Genomic DNA, 23,491 nt, shown 5'->3' on the forward strand with positions numbered 1-23,491 from the left:
GTTGAACGTAAGCTTTTAAAATATGCATATTTTCCTTAATATACTTTGACAATGTACTGTACAATCGGTAGACACCAAGGGAGTTCTAGAAGCAGATGCATCCATTGAGAAAACGGCAGGTTTTGAGGTACGGTTGATACTCACAGCTGAGAATATAATATAACTATCTATAACTAGCTACAATATTTGGATGGATAGCAGTCGGGTGGATACTATATGGTGGTTAAATCACGCTGCTAAAAAGTTTGGCTTAAAATTCGATTTGCTTGGTGGGATATGGGTAAATTCACACACCTGAATAAAATAGCTGAATGTGGAATAAAAACATAGAAAAAACGTAGCACCATTTGAGGTCAGAGAGAGACAGATCGGTTTAAGAACCTGTTTGCTGGTAGCACCATCAACCAGTAAAAATCTGAGAAAGCGGAACACAGACAGAACAACGCCCACTAATCGACTGCACGACATAGCAAAGAGCAGAGATACATTATCACAGACAACCCCCCCCCCTCCCTCCCTCCCTCCCTCCCTCCCTCCCCCCACGCAGACACCCCTTCACAGCAGCGTCTTAAAAGCAGGTCATAAAACGGTTTTGTTTTTTTACACCCTAAGAATGATTTTCTCGTGTTACTGAGGTGTTTTATAAGTTTTATATGCTGTACAGGTTTGAGAGAAGAGTAATCAAGGTATAACTTTTCCTAAAATATACATACATAGTTTACAGTCACTGACAAACAAACACCAGAGTAGCAATGAGGTAGGACGGTGAAGCTATAGATGAAGTAGAACCGGTTTGTGGATTGTATACAATATCGCCGCAGGACCTTGAACGCCTACAGTCTGCTGTAAGAAAAAAAGATATAAGCCCACAATGTTTCCTTTCCCCGCCCGTCTTAGTTGGAGTAAGTTTGACATTGTATCTGAGGCTTAAACAGTAATGGGTCTTAGGTAGTTGTTTCAAAAATCTCAGAGAACTGGTGGATGTACTGTAAGTTCCTGATCCTGTTTCACACAGTGCTGCTAAGACTGATATCTCCTATGAGCCTGTCAAAATGCAACATAGAGATTTTTTTCACTTTGACAGGATATGTGTGTTAACACGTTAAGCGGAAAATGGCAAGCAAAGAGGACCTGGCAGAAATGCTATTTTCTTCTCCATTTTTTTCTCTCCTATATCCAGTCCATACCACTATTAGCAGAACAGGACACTTTTTTAAATATATATATATATATATATACTTATATAGGGTATAACACTGGACAGGGACCACCCGAGTAAGTGATGTCCCTATATACCTCTCTAATGAAAAGTCATTGTGAAGAGCACTGGGCAGTATGGTGGCATGTTATAGAGCCAATGGCATCAATCAATGGCTCTGCCAGTGTGTTTACTGGTGTGAGTGTGTGTGTGTGTGTGTGTGTGTGTGTGTGTGTGTGTGTGTGTGCGCGCGCGCACGCACGCACGCAGTGGTGGAAACTAACTAAGTACATTTACTTAAGTACTGTACTTAAGTACAATTTTGAGGTATTTGTACTTTACTGGAGTATTTCCAATTTCCAATACTTTTTCTTCTACTCCACTACATCTCAGAGGCAAATATTGTGCTTTTACGCCACTACATTTATTTGAAAACTTTAGTTACTAGTTACTTTTCAGATATAAATTATGATAATAATGAAAGATGCATTAACCACTTTAACCCTATTTTATACCTAGGCTATTTGAAAATAGACGATCTACAAGCTCACAACGCGTCGCATCGTGGCGCGTTGTAGATCGGCTATTTTCAAATATTTAGTACTTTTACTTTTGGTACTTTAAGTACATTTTGATACAAATACTTTTGTACTTTTACTCAAGTACATTTTGAATTCTGGACTTTTACTTGTAACAGAGTATTTTTATATTGCAGTATTGGTGCTTTTACTTAAGTAAAGAATTTGAGTACTTTTTCCACCACTGTGTGTGTGTGTGTGTTGCTGATGTGCTGCTATACCAAACTGGTCCTCAGCATGTGACTCACTACATCCGACATTGGGCTGGCTTCACAGACACAGAGAAAGCCAAATCTGGGCTAAAAGCATACTTTAGAAACTAGAGATTATCCTCTGAAGATGGTTTTAGTTAAAGGATTAGGCTTAAATCGAGCTCAAGGAAACTAGCCTTTGACAAAGAAGTTAACATTACACAGGTGATGTAATAGTTCTATTAATACTCTTATTTTAAGCACGGTTTAAACTGCATCCTCCTTTTTTGGCATCAGAGAAAACAAAGAGAGACGACAACCACGATGACAACGTGTCACATCATTTCAGCGAGATGGGACTACACAGCAGACTTATTTCAAACACGGTGTAAAAGCTGCAAGTGCATGTATCGTTCAATACATGCTAGCACGTAAACCTCACGTGTGGCTTTGTATAGAAATTATAAAAAAGGACACCATGAATAAGGGATATATTTTAGAAAAAAAATAAAAATACATATAGCTAATTTTTATCTCTGCTGTGGCTTGAGATTCACTAATATAAGCTCTAAAACCCTGTCAAGGGCCATTTTCTTGTGCAAACCCCGCTGATTCTTCAATCAGCGTCCCCCTACCTTTACCTTTACCTTGGGATTCAATACTTTGGCATATTATTACCAGTCATCCATAAAAAATACACTATCATCTATCTATTAATCTATCTATATGTATTTATATTTATATACTGTATATATATATATATATATATACCTCATATCTGTACACACCCAGCTTCTTGACACATTCAGTTAAAGCACATAATCCAGCCAGCGCACACATTTCATTGTTAAAGAGCTTTTAGATGAGTAGATAAAACTAGAAAGCCAAGCAAGTTGACGGTTGAGCTGTTGTTGGAGTATTTTTTTTTTTTTTTACCCATTTGCCAGGATAAACCGTTTATGGGTCAAGCAAGAGGGAGCCATGTTGGAGCTTCAGAATCCAGTTGATGTGCGGAAGGAAGCCTGGTGTTTGAAACAAACACCCCATAACACTTCAAAGTTGTAAAATATTTTTTTCCGGGAGGTCTTAAACCTCTCAAACTAGTTGTAAGCGGACTGGCACACCGGAGGCATCTGGCAAAACATAACTCTCTCTCTTTATCCCATGACTCGTTCTTCCCATACAAAAAAACTAAAACAAACCAGAAGTCTAAAAACTCACCACAGGCTGGTGTCGTTTTTAAGGTGCTTCATAATAGCATTGATTGTTGGGCCTTGTTTTTTCCTCATAGGAAAAGAAACACATTTTTAAAAACAAAAAAACAAACAAAAACAAAAATAGTTTTGGACGAATACTATGAATAAAGTTCCTTAAGATTCGAGAAATTGTCCAGATGTTTTAAAGTGCATTAAATGTAAATTATTTGTGTTACCTACTGCATGTTAATTTAACATGGTTTAACAATGCAACAATGCAGAACTTTTGTATCATTTTCCTGTGGTTAGACCAATATAAATCAAGAGCATAGCCTAAGTGGGGCTTAATGGATAACTTATTTCTAACTGTGGTACAATGTAAGTACTATCACGTCAAGGGTAGCCTCGTCTCTCATGTTTTACATGGAGATCACGTAGGCTGGGGGAAGGGAGCGTTACTATTTTCTCTTTTTGTTTGTAGATAACAGTAGATCTACAATTGGATACAATATCAAGCTTAAAGCCAACAATTCCTGAAAGAAAAAAGAAAAAAGCCAGTTAACAAAAGGAATTACAATGTCAATCAAATAAACAAACAAACCAAAAAAATTTACAACAGAGTTAAAATGGTAAAATAACAGAACTGGAAAACTGAAATATTCATGTTTTGGTGAAAAATAGAAAGATGCATTTTATGTACACTAAAATATCTTTTGAACGTGGTAACAACAAAATATTGATGGAAGTGTAAGAAATAACAAAAATCCAGACAGACAGACAGACGGACATAAAACCAACCAACAAACAAAAAATGTAGACGGGTGTGAGGAGGATAAGAAAAGGCTTGACGGGCAGCTCTGCAGCAGATTCACAGTTAGCTACAGCTAGGTCACAGTTGAGATTTCAATCTGCAGCATTTAGTTCCAGCCTGCAGACAAGCCAGCCACCACAAACCATTTGGGATCAAAACAAAAACAAAAAATAATAAGAGAATAAAAGAATAAAAAAAACTAACAAACATGAAAACAAAAAAAGAGAAAAAGGAGGATATCTTCCAAAGTTCTGTTGGCAATGGCTCGCAGGAAGTTGTCACTAGAGCGACCTTACTCGGTTCCCCTGTGGTGCAGCTTAAAAAAAGACAAGGGGGTGTATTACGGGGGGGGCGCAGGAGGTCTAGAGAGAAGAACACTGGCAGCACAGGAAAGTGCCTCAGACAGCTTTACCCACGGCTAACCGCTAGCTCCACACTAAGGGACGGCGCTCCGCACTTTTCCTTAAGTCTCGTCTCACAAAGCTCCAGCTGTGTGGCCCAAAGGGACGTATATATAATGCAATGTGACCCAGGCTCAGCTTGAGTCAAATGGTGTGAATTCAAAATAGAAAATACAGTACCTAGCTACCTCTTTACATTCTCACAGCAAAGTGCAGGTGAAAGCTTCATCTTATGCTATACTGTACATTTACAATCACAGCTTTACTAGAAAATCCAGGGGCACGCACACACAGACCCCCGGTTGATTGCCAAATCCATTATAAGGCCTTTCTTAGGCATCAATATGCCCGTGTATACCACTACAACTCCTTAAAACAGTCAATGTCTGTAGGGAAGAGCTTTGATTAAGAGTAACACTAGAACATCACATCTGGTGGGAAGAGTCCTTCCCCCCTCTGATTAATCATAGACGTGTTTAAGTGGGGGGTCAAAATTTAATGACTATTCCTTTATATCTGAGTAAAAAACAAAAAAAGACATCAGAAAGCATGTGGTTCTGTGTAGGAATGCCCTTCCTTGTCAGGATGTCGGCGCATACCCAACCACTCTTCAACAATGCTATGCTACAGAACTGGATGGCCAAAATGAGAATAACCACCCCACTAAAGAGTTAATTAGACTGACACATCAGTCTCTAAACACTTTGGTAAACCAGAGACTGAGGACAATCTCTCAGCTTTTGTTGCTGAAACCGGGTCAAAACAATTTAGAGACCTAAAAAGAAAGGGGGAGAAAAAAAAACGGCATTTCAGAACCAATCCAAAGTCGTTGGGGTGGTGACATGATTGGCTTTCAGGCAGAGATCTCCGATCGTCTGGCAACGCGAGACTAAGATTTAATCTCTAGGGGCAACAGAATGTCTGTGCAATATGGCTATCGCCAATTAAGACTTGTGTATTTCATATGTTGCTGTAAAAGTGCTTCTAGTTATATTCACCAAGTTCCCGTTCCATGCATTAAGTAATAAGAGTACCAACAGCACACACTCAAACATCCCGCATCCAGTGGTCAGCCACTAAAATGGCTCGACACATCTCTTCCACATCTCACTTAGTCAACACACAAGCTAGCATCGTCGTCCGTAGCATCAGAAGAGTTCACCGAGTGAAATAATCTCTTAATTCTACAGAGTTTAAGGACTCTAAATTATGTTCTGACACAGAACAAATAGCTTGAGCGCTGATTTTTTTTCCTAACTATATCTATTAACCTCTGTTCCTCCTCATGCAAACACACACCTTTGAAAAACCATGTTTCCACACCACCACCATTTAAAAGCACATAAAAAAAAACACCAGTTTGTCTGACTCAAACTAATGCAGTCGTGTTCTGACTGCACTTTACTCGGTGGGTAAAGCTGTCTGCTAGCCAACTGACCAAATGGGGCACTGATGAACAGGGACGGTTGTTCTATTGCAGAGAAGCAGGGATTCTGTTCATGTTATCTTTCACTCACTATGAAGTGTCGAATTAACAAACCCTCGACTGCAATAAACACCTTTCCTCGTTTGCCCCGAGTTCCCCTCATCTTTGTCTGGCAGTCCACAGAGGGGGTAGAAGGCGCTGGTTGTGACAACAGATGAACACTACATGCCATCGTAGGTGAAGTTTTCCATCTTGACGGTTTGTCGTATGAGCAGCTTGGACTCCCGTCGCTCCTCGTTCTTGATGGACTTGTTGATGTCCATGATCTTTTCGCAGATGTATTTGTTCACTTTGGACAATCTCTGCGTGATCTCGGCACTGTCCGCCGTCTCTTGAGACACCCGGTCGTAGAGACACTCTGGGGTCGGAGAAAGTGACAGTGAGAGAAATCAGACTTGTTTGAAAGCAAATGGTGATATTAAGATGCTCTATGTCTGCTGAACAGGGTGGGGGAATTAACAGAAGTTCCAAGACAAACGCTTGAAAAAAAATGTGGCTGGGAAAGATCAGTACCATGGCTGGTTAAATAGAAAAAGTGGCAGGTTACTTATACCCATCACAGCCAATGGACAAAACAAAGTACTTTCTTGTGATCTTCAAATTCTGTCGGCTTAAAACAGGGTTCCTTTTTACCAGTGAAATTCCAAAACCTTTGCATGACATTTCCATAACATTTTACTAAATTCCCATGACAGTATTTCTACCTTAATGAATTCAGGCTGATTTTACACCTTGCGCTATCTGCATGCATAGCATCAAATGCCAAGACATTCTCATTATAGAAAAAACGAGGCTGTCCAAACCAGCTGCAAGCGTCAAAAGGTGAGGCGAGTGCCTCTTCTCCCTGGCGCGTTGACAGATGTCCTGTCTCGATTTTTTGACGTTTGCTTCAGCAAGTCCTGCCTCGCCCTGGTACTACAGCAACCCTTTGATTGTCTCTCCCCAAAGGGTCCTGTGCACCTCCATTAAGAATTCCAGAGAGGTCTATAATAAACTATTTTTTATTTTCACAGTCATCTCAAAACCGTCACTTGTCTACTTTCACACTGCTGGCACGTGTAAAGTTTCCTGTTAACAAATACACTTTCAGATATAGTTAAAGTCAAGTATACCCCAAAACTCCATTTGGACTCACAGTGCACAGGTACATTGATTTAGTTTTGGTCATAGTCTTTTGAATAAAATTCCATTTAGTTTTAGTCATATTTTAGTCATCTGAAATGTTTTAGCATGTGTCAAGTTTTGGTCGACTAAATATCATATTATAGTCGACTAAATCTACAGTTGATTTAGTCGACTAAAATTTATTTTGGCAGGCTTTGACGGCGTCGTAATGGTCGCAGCGCGACGCGTTGTGAGCTTGTAGATCTGCTATTTTCAGAGCGCAACGCCAAAGCACAACTAAACATAAAATGCCTTGGCTTAGTTCTACTGGATCTCTTCTCCACTCGTCCCTCCCTAACATTTTAGTCTAGTTTTTATTTGTTGACGAAATTGTCAAAATATTTAGTCATAGTAGTTTTTTAGTCATCGTAGCTTAGTTTTTATTTCGTTTTTATTTCGTTTTCGTCAGTGAAAAAAGGTAGTCGACGAAATCAACACTGCTTGACAGTGCTAGTGCGGACAGCCTTGACATTCCAATGTGATGGACGCACGTCGTTAGGGCAAGGTGTGCAAGTGTGGCTGTGGGAGTCTCTTACCTCTGACTATCTTCAACTTGCTGGGGGACAGTGGCGGTTTGGGCAGGGCGTCTTTCTTCTTCTTGGTGGCCACTCCGGTGACGCTGCGGTTCTTCAGGGTCTCCGTGCCCCAGATCATGACGGCCAGGTTCTTGGTGAACTTGGAGTCTCCCTGGGTCCGCTGTAGCTGGTGCCACTTCTCCTCCTCCACCCAGATCCCACCTCCCAGGTGCACCTGCAAAAAATAAATACATGAAAACACGTACGTACAACAAAGTATGAATTCATATAACTGAGGAAGAAACAAAAAAAATTAGACTTATTTCCAGTGTGGTCCTCGTGATGTATTGAAACCCTGGGGTAGGGTGGCATGGCATGTTTGGCATAAACTATGCCAAACTATGCATTGTTTGGCATATGTATTATAATACAGTTGGCATCAAATAAAATAGAATTGTTATAAGTTGGTTGCCTTCTTACAGAGAATAAATAAAAGACAAAAAAAATCTTATTTTTTACAAGCAGAGAGGTATAATAACAGTTGCCACCAGAGAAAAAGTGATACATCTGAAATGTGGCCATAAAGTTTCTCTATTTTACCAGATACTTTGAGGGGTAAAGAAACATTGCAGAGCATTCTAAAAAAGAAATGTATGGTAAGTTGACATCATGGCAAGCAGAGGAAACGTTACCCTTGTAACAATTTATAACGCAAATAATCCACAATATTGCTAACGTGTAGCTCACATAAGTTTTAATACCGTATAGATTGTTTCATCCTTCTAAACCCCGGAGAAAAAACAAACCCAGTGACACTTTAACACCACAAATCTCAGCACTGGATCTAAAACACAATGGACAGAACTGGATCATAGCCAACAACAGCTGAGCTCATCTTACTGGCTCACTTCTCGGCCAAAATTAGAAATCCTGGGGAGCACCACTTTCATAGTGCAGCGCAGAGCACATAAATAAGCTAGCTTGGACCAGCGGGTGCTTGTAACCTGGATTACATCCATAGTGTACTTAGCCTATTGGTAGTTTTCTATAAAACCAATGAGACACGTTGCATACATTCGCACCAAAGGACGCCAAATAGAGTTGATTTTGACAGCAATTTTTTATTCCATTTTAGTCATAGTCTTTTGAATCAAATTCCATTTAGTTTTTGTCATATTTTAGTCATCTGAAATGTTTTACTGTTAGTCTAGTTTTAGTTGACTAAATATCCTAAGATTATAGTCTACTCAAATGTATTTTGGCGGTGCCTTGATGGCGTCATAATGGCTGATTTTACACTTGGTTGCATGCTGAAAATAGCAGATCTACAAGCTCACAACGCGTCGCACTGCGACGCGTTGTGAGCTTGTAGATCTGCTATTTTCAGAGCGCAACACCTGAGCGCAACCAAGCAGAAAATGACTTGTCTTTTAGTTCTACTGGATCTCCTCTCCACTAGTCCCTCCATAACATTTTAGCCTAGTTTTTATTTGTTGACCAAATTGGCAATATATTTAGTCTTAGTTTTAGTCGTCGAAAACTAGTCGTCTAGTTTTAGCTTCGTTTTTATTTAGTTTTCGTCAGTGAAAAAAAGGTAGTCGACGGACGTTTTTCGTCATAGTTTTAGTCGACGAAATCAACACTGACGCCCAAAAGCCCATTTCCAGCTACGGCAGGGTGCCCTGGGTGTTTTTGATGTCTCTAATGCAGCAGGGATGCATCTCCCCGTGTGCCTCTCCCTCGCCTTCACTCCTGTCTTATCACCGCAAAGTCTTTAGGCTGTCATCCAAAAAGGTTTCTCCCCGTCAGGGTAATGTGCTTCAGGCCCCCTGGCCGGCAGTCAAGATCCTCAACGTCCTCAAGTTTAGACGTTCTATATTTTACCCTTGCTGTATCCTATCCTTCTTTTCTATTTTTCCTCTCTCTGTCTCACCCCTTCTTCCCTCTTGTTCTCTTCCTACGGCTAACCTGTCAGTCACTTTAACCCATTAAGACCTGAAGCCGATTCTTTACTAATGTCTTCTAAATCCCAACAGTTTTCTGAAAAATTGTATGTTTCAATATCAGTGGTGCTCAAACATTTTCATGTCAAGGACCCCCAAAATTATATGTATTTGGCCGTGGACCCCCATCACAAAATATTTTGTTCCAGGGACCCCCAGACAAAGATTTGAGATATTTTTTTTTGCTTTAAAACAATATATATTCAAAGATTTGCACACATTTTCACGATTTTTCAAAAAATCGATCTACTATGAGCTTGTAGATCTGCTATTTTTAAAAAGCCAAAGTGTAAAATAATGCTTTTTTTTTTTTGCTCAAATAAAAAAAAACGTACACAGACGCGTTCCAGGTCTCAATGGGTTAAATTCCTCCGGTGCAAATAATTAATATGGTGTCCCTGATGCAGGAGAGTTCTAATTTGCTTGTGTTCTTCACGCTTGGAGTGGCCGCGGGGCCCCAGAGCTTGTAGTACCAATTCCCTCCCTGTCATCAGAGACAGGACGCAGGCTGACTTACAGCGGTATGGGGGAGAGCAAAAGGACCTAACCGCCTAATAAACACTGATGATGATGCCGGCCAGGGCTAGCAGGGAACAATAATAATCTTCTAAACCTTGTTTACTTGCTAGGGTAGGGCAGCCATGGCGCAGAGAGAGAGAAAAGGCTGATTAACTACAACCGCATGTTCCCCAGGTTCACACGTGTTAAAGGAAATAGAGCATTTCCTATGAAATAAAGCTGCTTCCCACCGTCAACAGCATTGCAGGCAGAGAGCCAAGGATTGAGAAAGAAGAAAAAAAGGAAGTGATCAGGAGCGTCGGGGTGGTTAAGTGGGGTCACTCAGTATAATCTAGCTGTGCAGACTGGCAGGGGCAAATAAGGTCAGGTTGAAAAAAACAAGACAGAGGAGACGAGGAGGAGATACCGAAGACAACAGGGTAAGAGAGAAGCAAGTCATAAAAAAGGAGAAACTGAGATACAGGAAACTAAATGTAATGAGTGGAAACTACGTCCACACACAGAGACTGACCTTGCCGTCGTTGAAGGTATAGACCGTTCTGGGCGAGGGAGAGAGGCTGGAGCTGGTGTTGGCTTCTTCTCGGCATGCCTCTTGCGCGTCGACCACGGGCTCCACCACCTCGGCCTTGATTGTCTGAGTGCCGTTATCGTGCATAGGCTCTGGGAGGCAACAGGCGGAGGGGAAATTAAAGTTGAGAATGTGCATGTGATGCATAACTTTGACCTGTGACAATTTCAAGTTGGAGTTTGAGGGGTGAAAACAGGTTAACAAGGTAATGCAGTTATCAAACGACTCATCATAGCAGTGCTTCTGTTTTCTGGTCTTTTAGCCTTAGACTAATGTTAGCCTGTCTAGTGCAGTGGTTCTCAAACTTTTTCATGTCAAGGACCCCCAAATTGACACTTATTAGCCTGCGGACCCCCATTTCAAAAATATATGCCAGGGACCCCCATAAGAGAAGATTTTTTACAGCTCTAGCAGTGATTCTCAACCATTTTAATTTAATTGAATTCCCAGTTTGACATGCATTAGGCTACGGACCCCCATTTAATGGCATTTCTATCCCTGGGACCCCAATTTATATTGTAAAATCTATGTTAATTTAACTCTGAGAGTGTACAAATGGAACCAAATGGACCCGTTAGGGTCCATTTCGTTCCATTTGTACACTCTCAGAGTTACTGACCCATAAGGGTCCATTTGGTTCCTACCCATCATTTAGCTGGGGACCCCCTGGAACCCCTCAAGTACCCCTGGGGGTCCCCGGACCCCACTTTGAGAACCAATGGTCGTATGTCCAGGTTGAGGCCGAGCCTTCCCTGTGCCTCAAGACAAACAGTTATTTTAGTGCAGTTGCTAAGCTGGATTGGTGGCTGGGCCCAAGCTAAGCTCCAATGTAGCTGATGACATTTAATGTCGCTCAGCGCACTACAACCCCGGCCACACAGCACCCAAGGGTGTTCTAATCTTTAGCCTGTCCGTTTAAATGGTCTAGCCAGTAGCCTGTTGCCTTCGTTTCAACCCCACCAACAGTTCGCAAAGGCTAGCTCTTGGTCTAATGATGTGTGTACTGCAATGAAACCTTCTGTCATCATCGCACTACTTCCACTACAGTTCAGATCTCAACGACATATGGTATAATTGCAAAACAAATCTACTGTACAATCTCAAGTTGTATTCACCTGTTTCCTAGGCTGTGTGTTTTCCACTTCCTGTCGATTTGATCCAATGAAATCCATTGAAACTGGTCAGATGACCGATGATATCCAATGAAATCGACAGGAAGTGGAAAACACACAGCCTAGGAAACAGGTGAATAGGCTCTATGCACAGCAGCCATAGTATCACTTCCTTCACAGGTGATACCAATGATACTAATGAAGGCTCTGTTCCATTTTAGTGTAGCACAGTGGTTCTCAGACTTTTGATTTCCACAACCACCATAGCTCTGAGAGTGTACAAATGGAACAAATTGGACCCGGAAGGGTCCATTTGGTTCCATTTGTACACTCTCAGAGTACAAAAGTTACACACGCAAGAGGCCATTTGGAACCCCCTCAAGGAACCATGAGGGTCCCTGAACCACACTTTGAGACCCTCTGGTGTAGCAGAGTGTTTCCATTGAGCCAAACGTGCACAACATCAGCACCCTGACTCTGTTTGACCAGAATGGAACAGAGCCTTCATAAGTATCATTGGCAACACCCGTGAATTTCTTCACAATATGGCTGCTGTGCATAGAGCCTATTGCTCTAAATGAAACACATTAATGTAGGAATGAACATGTCGACCATCATAGGAGTGGAAGCATTTGTCTTTGCAGTTGTCCCTGAATACTTCTAAGTCTTAGAGCTAACATCACCATTGGCAATTGGCATTGGCAATACTACTTTGCGCTAGGGCAGGGTTACTAAAAACAACTTCATAATATTATTATTTAATATTATTATTATATTATATTTTATTTATTTTGCAGGGGGCGGCTGCTATACTGCGGTCCAAAGGCTAACCAGAGTAAGTACATTTTTGTAGTGGAAGAACAATCGAGAATTCGTAGGAAACGTTTTTCTGCAAAAGAGAACTTTGTGTGTGTGCGTGTGCGTGCGTGTGAGTGAAAATATATAAAGATATTACACCAAATACAGCCAAATGATTCACATAGATAAACCAGCAGTTTTTTTGTTTTCAACTTTAAGAGGCAAAACTGCAGGGCCAGTGCGGGTGGCCAGGTTACTGGACCTGCAGGAAGAGGTATGTATTTTAATCTCAGCCCACTTGTAACATTACTCTACCCTTTAAGACAATGTACTTGCATTAAAAGCATAACCCTTAAGTATATAGCCGGCTTCAGTATTTTCTTAGCCTATTATTTACAGTAGTCTGTGTGTGTGCATGCATGCACGTGTTTATTCAGTGTGCGAACGCGATACATGTGATTGTTTACTTCAGTGCATGTATGTTGTTAGATCGGTTAGTCGTGAAGGACGCGGGTAGCAAGACTTATTTTGGCAGTAGCCAGCCATGAAGGTTGAGAACCACTGGGCACTTAGTCTGAGACATTTGCACCGTGCTTGCTGAATGACAATGGGGTTCAGAGAGTCTGTGTTGGTTGTGTGAGTTCTTTGCCTCTAACATGGCCAATGATCTAAATTTAATGTAATGTGATTTAATCCCCTTCCCCCCTCGGGGGGTAGAATAATTGACTTTGATTTTGGTCAGTCTTGCACATCCCTACTTTGTGCAAAGAAGCGGTGTGCGCGCATTACCCACATTTGATTACAAATTACCAGTGGATTCAATAATTTAATAAATAGCTTCTAAGGAGCACTGTTACAGATTAATGGATAAAGCCCTGAAAGAGTGTTGAAAACAGGAAGCATGTACACTGATGGAGAGTCTGGCTTTTACCTTTCATGCTCAAGTGTACTCGAAGCATACTCAAAGGCCTATCAACCATATTTTTGGAAGGCATTTCCCATGGACAGACGGATAGATCCACACAGACACAGAAAAATGACGGCTGTGGAGCGGATGTCTGGTCTGTGTCCACTTTGGGTCCGGTACACGTCTGTGTAGACCCTGCGGACGTCTGTCTGCATTCTTGTTTTGGTGGTTATTGATTTAGTGGGAACTAGGCCTGAAACAGTTAACTGAATGAATCGATTCAATCAATTATTTTAACTTAATTGATATATATAAAAAAAAATGTTTCACTCTTTTGGCGTTTGAAAGTTACAGGAGTGAATAATGGTGTGCGATATGAAATGTAAGATTATCATTGAAGCAAAATAACAATTGTTTAGTGAATATCTTAAAGGACTTCTGGAGAAACACAACATTTCAGTTGCTCGTCTATGACGAACAACTGAAACGTACGCTATTAAATACTGTATATGGGGGATTCTTTTTGTGTCACTCTGAATATAAATTATGTCTAGGCTTGAGTACATGTAATATTGTCAGATAAAGTTCAATTGAATGTATACAGACCTAAGATATATCCTATGTTGTTTGTGCATGTCTTGTGCATGATCGTTTTTATCGATAATAGAAAATCAATTTTGTTGAAAAAGAATACTATTCCATTATTATTCAAAAACCCAATCAATAGAATAATAGTTATTGTCATTATTGCAGCTGTACATCTTTAGCCCATTAAACACCCATTGTTTACAATGGCTGCTGCAGCCACACTGGAGGTTTGTGAAGTAGTTTTGGTGAAGTGCATAGAGTATGAAGATCAATTTACAACTGTAAACTGACCACTGCCTTGCACTGTATCGCCGGCAAATGGAAATAGCTTTATAAATACAACCTCACAAGAACAATACTGGTGTAAAAGATGTACTGATTTACATGCGGAGATCAACTACACTGCACTAGCATCTAGGGCTTTACAACTTGTGAAACAGTTTTGTTCGTAGAGGCGAAGCATTTATAAAGTTAGTTAACCACTTAAACCCTGTACGTAATAGGCTCTATGCACAGCAGCCAAATTGCGATGACATTCACAGCTGTTACCAATGATACTAATGAAGGCTCTGTTCCATTCTGGTCAAACAGAGTCAGGGTGCTGATATTGTGCATGTTGGCTCACTGGAAACACCAGTGGGTCTAAAATTTGGGTCCAGGGACCCTCATGGTTCCTTAAGCGGTTTCCAAATGGCCCATTCCAAATGGTGTGTAACTCTGAGAGTGTACAAATGGAACCAAATGGTTCCATTTGTACACTCTCAGAGTTATGGTGGTCGTGGAAATTGAAAAATCTGAGAACCACTGTGCTACTCTAAATGGAACAGAGCCTTCATTAGTATCATTGGTATCACCTGTGAAGGAAGTGATAATATGGTTGCTGTGCATAGAGCCTATTGGCCCCCTACACAAAACATGTTCGCAGAAAGTAGCTCATCTACAAGCACACAACACGTCTCGTTGCGAGCTTGTAGATCTGCTTGTAGATCTGCTTATAGATCTGCTTATAGATCTGCTTATAGATCTGCTTATAGACTCACACTGCGACACGTTGTGAGCTTGTAGCTTTGCCACTTTCACCATTTTCGCAGAATGTTTTAGCAGTTTGCCTATTATGACATGCCCAAAATACAGATGCCAGGGTTCATGTGGTTAATTCCATTTAGCCAAAGGGGAGAGCTACACCAGACAGTCACACTCCCACACAACAACACTATCTGAAAGAACCACAAGCTGCTTCAAACAGACTAACATGGGAGCAGACTGAAAGAACCACAAGCTGCTTCACAAACAGACTAGCATGGGACTGCTGACTGAAAGAACCACAAGCTGCTTCACAAACAGACTAACATGGGAGCAGACTGAAAGAACCACAAGCTGCTTCACAAACAGACTAGCATGGGACTGCTGACTGAAAGAACCACAAGCTGCTTCACAAACAGACTAACATGGGAGCAGACTGAAAGAACCACAAGCTGCTTCACAAACAGACTAGCATCGGAGCAGACTGAAAGAACCACAAGCTGCTTCACAAACAGACTAGCATGGGAGCAGACTGAAAGAACCACAAGCTGCTTCACAAACAGACTAGCATGGGAGCAGACTGAAAGAACCACAAGCTGCTTCACAAACAGACTAGCATGGGAGCAGACTGAAAGAACCACAAGCTGCTTCACAAACAGACTAGCATGGGAGCAGACTGAAAGAACCACAAGCTGCTTCACAAACAGACTAATATGGGAGCAGACTGAAAGAACCACAAGCTGCTTCACAAACAGACTAACATGGGAGCAGACTGAAAGAACCACAAGCTGCTTCACAAACAGACTAACATGGGAGCAGACTGAAAGAACCACAAGCTGCTTCACAAACAGACTAATATGGGAGCAGACTGAAAGAACCACAAGCTGCTTCACAAACAGACTAACATGGGAGCACACTGAAAGCAGATACGCTCCGTCCTCATCCACTGTGTGCAGACGTGACGTGCAGTGGAAGAAAAGAAAAGAATAAAAGATGAATGAAGCATCCGAGTATTGAGTAGGGGTGTGCCACTGATAATCGAACTAATCAATTTAATCGATTAAGACCTGAGGCGGTTTCTGCAAATGTCTTCTAAACCCTTTTATTTTTTTCTGAAAAACGTAATGTTGCTTTAGCAGTGGTTCTCAAACTTTCTCATGACAAGGACCCCCAAAATGATATGTATTTGGCGCGGTCCCCATTACAAAATATTTTGTTCCAGGGACCCCCCAGAAGCAAAGACTTGAGTTAAAAATGTTCGCTTTAAAAAATATATATATATTCAAAGATTTGCACGAATTTTCAAAAATACCAGATATACGCGCTATGAGCTTGTAGATCTGCTATTTTTGAATAGCCAAAGTGCAAAATAATGCTTTTAATCTCAAATAAAAAGTGACACAGATGCGTTCCAGGTCAATTATACAAAATTATCAATTTTAATCAAAATTTTTATTCCGTTTTAAATATAGCAGGAGGATCTACAAGCTCACTGCACATCACATTGTGACACATTGTGAGCTTGTAAATTGCCTATTTTAGCTATTTTTGTCATCATTGATTGTACGACGAAGTATAAAGGGCTTAAGTGATTAATCAGAGTAATCAATTTAGACTTACCCTTTTATTTACAAAAAAAGCTAAAAAGAACATGCTTCTCGATCATTCAATTAATAAAAAACGAATCAATAGAATAATTACTAAGAAAAGTTTCAATAGTTGTGCCCCTAGAATTGGTTGGGGAAGGGGAATGAGGCTTTAATTATTATTATTAAAAGATATTGTTTGGACATTTAGGCGATATCTGGTCGCCCCTTTGGGGCTGTAATTATTACAGCCTCCTCTCCAACCTCTCGATTTTGGTAAACAAGCGAGGGGACTGTTGTTACATGGTAACTGCAATGCACATGACCAAACATAATCCTTTGAACCCTTTACAAGTCTAGTCTAGGCCTAAACCACAGCACTGAACCAAACTTGGTGAGAGTAATGGACTCTTCTCAGGGCTACGGAATCTGGAGGAGTCAGCACTCTTGTCCTGCTCAATCTGACTGCTGCTTTCAGCCATTTACTGTAGATAGAGCTTTTTTGTAGAAATAGTGAATGGCGCTGCCCTCCATTAGTGCCAGTCCTCCTTGTTTAAAATGCATTGTTTAGCTTCCCTGGGCGCTCACAAATCTAACACCGTCCCCCGTCACTCAAGGAGATACAAAGAGCTCGGAGCCCTATAGTTTATTAAGTACACGCTACCGCTAGCAAAATTATTCATTGCCGTGGTCTCTCAATCCACCGTTGTTGTTCCACTAATGACGCTGAGATCTATATTTAATAACCTAAATGTAATAAAAATGAGAATGTGGTTTTTTTCCAGCAAATTGCAAACCAGTAAAAGACTGTTGAAATTGATAGTCTCTCTGTCCATGCCTCCCACTATCTGCAACCTTGGGATGCACTTAAGACTCCTCTCTGGCCCTCCAACACCATATCAATCACGCAGACAAAACGACATGTTTCCATCTAAGAAAAATTGTCCTCAATCAGACCATCACTCTTTTCCCCCAAATGCTACCAGTCTTGTAAATGGATTTGTTACATCCAGACTTTGACCACTGTAATGCTCTGTTCTATGGCCTTTCATCTACCCTTGCCAGAAAACTGCAATGTGGGCAGAACTCTCAGCTCCCAGTCTCCCAAACACACACACAACAGTACATAGCTTCATCACTCTGTCAAAAACCTTTACTGGGTCCCCATGAAATCAAGAATTAGAGACAATATATCGTGCTTCTGATCCTGTAAAACACTACTGTAAATGGTCACCTCATTTAGTTGATACTATGCTCATTCCAAGACTATCACTATCATGGTGATAGGCTTTGTTTGTTACTTGTTAACCATATTTTGGGGATATTTCCTTTGGGGTTAATACAGTGTCTATCATCTATCATATTCAAACAGAAGCCATTTTGCTCTTACGTCATACTTGGGAGAGTGGGAAACTCTACTCCAGCACCATGTGAATAATATTGGCCACTATGCACAGCAGCCATATTGGAAATAAATTGGGCCTCTTCTTTACTTCCTTCACAGGTGTTACCAATGATACTAATGAAGGCTCTGTTCCATTCTGGTCAAACAGAGTCAGGGTTGCTGATGTTGTGCATGTTGGCTCACTGGAAACACTCTGCTACACCAGTGGGTCTCAAAGTGTGGTCCAGGGACCCTCATGGTTCCTTGGGGGGGGTTATAAATGGCCCCTTACGGGTGTGTAACTCCGAGAGTGTACAAATGGAACCAAATGGACCCTTACGGGTCCATTTGGTTCCATTTGTACACTCTCAGAGTTATGGGGGTCCTTGAAATTGAAATGTTTGAGAAGAACCACTGTGCTACGATAAATGGAACAGAGCCACTATAGTGACTCTGTCACTCTGTCACTAGTTTAGTTGTTAATTGTCTTGCGTTCGTTGTATGGACCATACTGTTATTCTATTATATTGGCAATCTAATTAGCTATTATTCTGTAGTAATGCCTTTCCAAAGTTGGTCTCCCAGCATAACAAAACAACACACTTCCACATTTCAATTTAAAGAGAAGTTACTCAATTCTTACTTACTTAGCAGTGTATAATAAAAAAAACAGCGGCTCTGCACTTAAAAGACCCCATAACACACAGTAACCAAAATATGCCCTAGTATCCACTGTCATTGAATGGCCAGGCTGTTCATTGAGGGTAATGTTTTTCTTCACTGGGTTCTAGTTTTCCCTGCTGACTGGAATGGAATACTGCCTGAGCGGTCCTATATTATTTAGAACGCTCTAGTCTAATGTATATTGTATGCTCTAATATGAAGAGCTACTGTATCTCCATTTAACTTTTATAATTTTATAATTTTTAGTTTCCAGTGTGTGTGCGTGCGCGTGTGCGTGAGTGTGAAGTCTCTCACCGCTGCCGAGTCTCATGAGGAGCACGTCCTGCAGCCTCCTGTTGAAGTCCCTCAGCTCCTTGACTTCTGTCAGCAGGCTGCCATATTCCTTCAGCTTCTTGGCCTGCTGCACCAGCTGTCTGCGCGTCCTCTCCAGCTCCTGCTGCAGCCTCCTCATCTCCTCCTCCTGCTGCCTGTAGCTGAGGACCAGCTCCTCGTACAAGACCCTGGGAACCGCGGCCGCACCGCCGGCGGCGGCCACCTCAGACTCACAATCCGTCTCCAAGTCCTCTGGTTGTTGATGTTGTTGTTGTTGTTGTTGCTGTTGTTGTTGTTGTTGCTGCTGTTTTTGTTGCTGCTGGTGGTAGTGATGGTGATGGTGATGATGTTGGTGGTGGTCGCCCTCCTCCAGCTCCTCCTCCTCGTCCTCTCCTTCCTCCTCCTCGTCGGCGAGTCGTTCCTCCTCCTCCAGGTCCTCCTCGCCCTCCTCCTCCATGCAGGAGTTGGCGGCGTTTCGCTCCAGGCGAGCCACCACCGCCGCCAGGCTCTTTGAGGAGTTGTTGGAGGAGGGCCGTGGTCCCAGGTCATGGGAAAGCACCTGGCGGGGAAAAGCAGACGACGCTGACATTTAGGATAGAAAGGGTTAAGTGAATGTGTGAAAGAGTGATAAGTGAAAGGAAATTCTAATGTACGTATACTATAAGTCACTGGTTCTCAAAGTGGCGTCCGGGGACCCCCAGGGGTCCCTGGGAGAATACCAGGGGGTCCCCAGCAAAATGAGTTCATATAGCTTCACAATCATTTTAACCACTTTAACCATGTTATACTTTGGCTATTCAAAAATAGCAGATCTACAAGCTCATAGCGCGGCACTGAGTGCCGCGCTACGAGCTTGTAGATCTGCTATTTTTGAAAATGTTTTGAACATTTGTGCAAATAGTAAAAATAGCTTCTGGGGGTCCCTGGAACAAAATATTTTGAGATGGAGGTCCGTGGCCAAATAAGTATCATTTTGGGGGTCCTTGACACGAAAAAGTTTGACAACCTCTGCTATAAGTAAGTACCTGTCATAAACATCCTAATTCTTTGGATGTACACCTATTCGTGTTTGACACACAATATGTACATTTCTCCACTCTTTCGGAGACAACAGCCCAATCCATGGGCTTGCATTAGACTTGCACTTCACAGTACAAGTCTATTTTTAGGGAATGCAAAAAAAGTATTTTTTGTCACCCCTCTACTGTACTGTATATACTGTAAGTGACGAGCAAATAGATTGGATGACAGTTTGTTTGAACTGTGATGAGTGTCCTAACTATCTCAAAAGGAACTGGGAGGAGTGGGGTCACATGGTTCAATGATGAGCAGCTCAGAGGATTTGTCTGTGAAAGGGCAGCTGTCCAGAGTGCTGAATTTGTGTTAATCCAGCATATGGTAAAAATAGCGTAGGGGGGGTTTTGGGCACTGGCCAAGCTCATGGTAATGCATCATTGTGTTATGAATATAGCTACAAGAGTACTTCTGCTGTATGTGTTAACATTTAGAGGTTAATGCAGTTACACACACAAAATCCTGCACACTCTTTTTTTTTTGGGGGGGGGGGGGTTAAGACGTTGGCTATGCTAGACTTTTCATTTTTGCTCTGGGTTTGATACCCAATGCCATCAGTTTCTCCCTTCTATGTACACATATGCCTTCTGTGCTCAAATAGGTATGCATGAGACGTGACACAGCTCAGCCTACCTTTTTGTGTCTGAGTGGCAGTCTCTCCTCCCCAAAGTGGTTCTCAATAGAGTTCCCTGAATTCTTGATGGACATCTTGGGAATTTTCATCTTCTTTTGCATTATACTGTGTTCAAATTCCTCTACTGATTCTGTGGAATGTAGAAATGAAACCATGGGGAAACGTGTGTTCAACAAGTTTGCAGGAAGCTACAATGGCAAACAGAAACACAAAACACCAATACATTATTCTATCTTCTTCAGCCATTTGTCTGGCTGAGGCATATTAGATTTCAGATTTCCAATCTCAATATAGTACAAATCTCACAATAGTACAAATGTAGCTTCTACACAAAAAAAGATGAATTACTACTAGTTAGTTACACTAATGTATGCCACAACCAGCAGGCTACAGTAGCAACACTTGCAAAGCAGCTGACGTCAGGAGATCAGTCAGTTCTTTTAAACCCAGACTGAGACAGAGAGATTAGTAATCTAGCTAAATACCCCAGTCTGGCACTGACACTGTATGTATGGATATGGTCGTATAGCAAGGAAACCACTGTAGCCTACCTGCTTCAGGACGGTTCATTTGGGGCTGTCATTCTATCTGAACCAAGTTACTGACATTGAAGTTGGCTGTGCTGTATTGAAAACATTCTCCTAGCCATCTATTACACTCTTAAGTACGTGTTACTACAAGATGAGCTAACAAAGCTATATAAGCAACGATCCTCGACACAGAGACAACAATGTCCCCCCAGCAACCATCATCTAATGAAAACATTTGCACAGACGAGACACGATGCGAAACCGACGACTAGCTGTCAAAATGTCCTTTTCCTCTGATGTGACATCTCTGCACGCACGCGCATGCAATGCATGCAGCTACACAGTCACACAGCAGCAGCAATACAAGCTTGTGTGTGCATCATCGGCTAACATGGTGCTGCTAACACGGAAAGAAACACATGATATGAAGGCTAGGCTAACAGTTGTAAACAACCCCATGTGAATGTGAATGCATGCCACGTATTTTAGAGAGGGGGGGGGGGGACAGTCGATGCAGTCAATGCGTCGTTAACGTGTCGTCAACAACACGTCCTATGGGGTGACGACAAGGCTAACTATAGATATATTAACTTTAGCATAGCATCATTCCCCTCATAGCTATACAGTACTAGCTAGCTGTGTGAGCAGCTAGCCACCGAGGAGCTGCTCTCTAGCTGCTTGTTGTCGCTGTTTCTCTGTCTGTCTGTCGTGTCAGATATAACACGTCTGTTAGCGGGGCGGACATACTATATACAACGCAGCTATTACAACACCTTTTACACACACATGCAGACAGGCAGACAGACAGTCCCTTGACCCGCAGCGATCACCACCATGCACGTCCTTTAAAGGTAAAAAATAAATAAATGTGCACTAACTTACCTGCAAGGGCAAGGATCTGTGCTTCGCACGGCTGGCCTGCGCCGCCGCCGCTGCTGCTGCCATGATTCTCTTCGGCTCTGTGAACCACATACACCTTCTGGTTATCAAAGTCCTGCCTGTGCAGAGGGCTGAAATCTGTCACACTGGACACGGACAACGCGTAGCACATATCGTCTTCCAAGAACCTGACGAAAGCATACATTATCTTTCTCTGAGGTCCCCCCTGCCCCCTGCACTTTGTTTTTTTGGATATTTCCCCTCTAAGTATTAAAAAAAATATATATACACAAAAAAGGGGGGATTGGGGAGGGAGGAGGGTTTGATCTGCGCTCGGCAAGTCGCGTCTGGGCGCACATCGCTGCATCGGGATTCATCGTTTAAGGCGTGAGTAATAGAGATGGATTGAAATTAGCGAAAGGTTAATCAGCTGTTTAGAATCAGAATGTTAATTGGAGGTTTTGCTTTATTATTTAGTTTTTTTTTTAAATACTCAAAACCTTTAGCCTATAATTAGAAGTGCCTTTAAAAACATCCATGTGTTGTTTTGAAAACATTAAGGACATTAATTATTCAGAAATGACTAAATAATTAATAAATAAATATTTATATTTTATTCATTAAGTAAAACTGACAGAAAATGACAGAGACTAAGAAAGTATTTATTTTATTTTAATATGCTCATAAAGTGCTCTGTGCTCTAAGTGAGGGGTGCAAAAAAGTAGCAAAGGTTTTGGTCCTAGGACCTAGTCAGTGCTATATCATATAAGCCAAGGGAATAGAAAAAAAACTATAATTCTCATTTGTGTTTCTTTGTCAAAGCCTTGAAAGAGTCGGTTGTAGAGGAGATAAGGGACTTATGAATAGGCCTAATGTAAATAATAGTGCCCCTATCTAATGGTACCTACCAACTAAACCAAGAATAAAGCCACCATGGTTTACCTACCTGTCTTCTTTCATTGGTCTGTGAGTGTGTGTGCTTCAATGTGTTTCCTATGTGTCCCTTGTTTGACACTAGATTAATTCAAGGTGATAGAAAGGAACTATTTGTTTTTGTAAGTCAGTCAGGTAGTTATACAATGGGATGGATTTCTTTCAGTTGTTACTCTAAATGGAGAGCACCACAGTCGATAAACGACACTAACAATTTCGTTCTGCTTCAGCTGCCGTAATTGAAAAGCAACTGATGCAGAACTATGGATGGCTTTTTTTTCTTCTGTTATTTCATTTTATAGTTTGAGGCATAGAGTTGGTTATTATTAGTTCAAATGCCAGCTTCCCAATCATGTAAGTTACGGTACCATGGCAGTTCCACTTGCCAATACCAGTATGTGTGTGTGAGAGATGATG

At 41.5% G+C, this 23,491-nt stretch overlaps 2 protein-coding genes across 3 annotated transcripts in view; both read right to left on the bottom strand.

Moving 5' to 3' along the window:
• The window catches only part of agbl4 (AGBL carboxypeptidase 4), a gene marked incomplete at both ends in the record, with an annotated part of 472,442 nt that overhangs the window by 68,809 nt on the left and 380,142 nt on the right, over positions 1-23,491 (bottom strand). The window lies entirely within an intron of this gene.
• bend5 (BEN domain containing 5) lies at positions 565-22,376 on the bottom strand. 2 transcript variants are annotated; one of them, XM_080431024.1, is made up of 6 exons: positions 22,145-22,376; positions 20,732-20,862; positions 19,007-19,583; positions 10,574-10,722; positions 7,562-7,775; positions 565-6,219 (listed from the first exon to the last, which is right to left on the bottom strand). In XM_080431024.1, exons 1-6 carry the CDS (start codon positions 22,344-22,346, stop codon positions 6,023-6,025), a joined length of 1,470 nt encoding a protein of 489 aa, XP_080287150.1. In that variant the 5' UTR covers positions 22,347-22,376; the 3' UTR covers positions 565-6,022. The 2 variants fall into 2 exon arrangements, with proteins under 2 accessions (XP_080287150.1, XP_080287151.1); XM_080431025.1 differs by lacking the exon at positions 22,145-22,376 and adding an exon at positions 21,284-21,413.

Source organism: Gymnoscopelus braueri (genome assembly GCF_963280865.1).
Source record: "Gymnoscopelus braueri genome assembly, chromosome: 6".
In the NCBI taxonomy this organism is placed as follows: Eukaryota; Metazoa; Chordata; class Actinopteri; order Myctophiformes; family Myctophidae; genus Gymnoscopelus; species Gymnoscopelus braueri.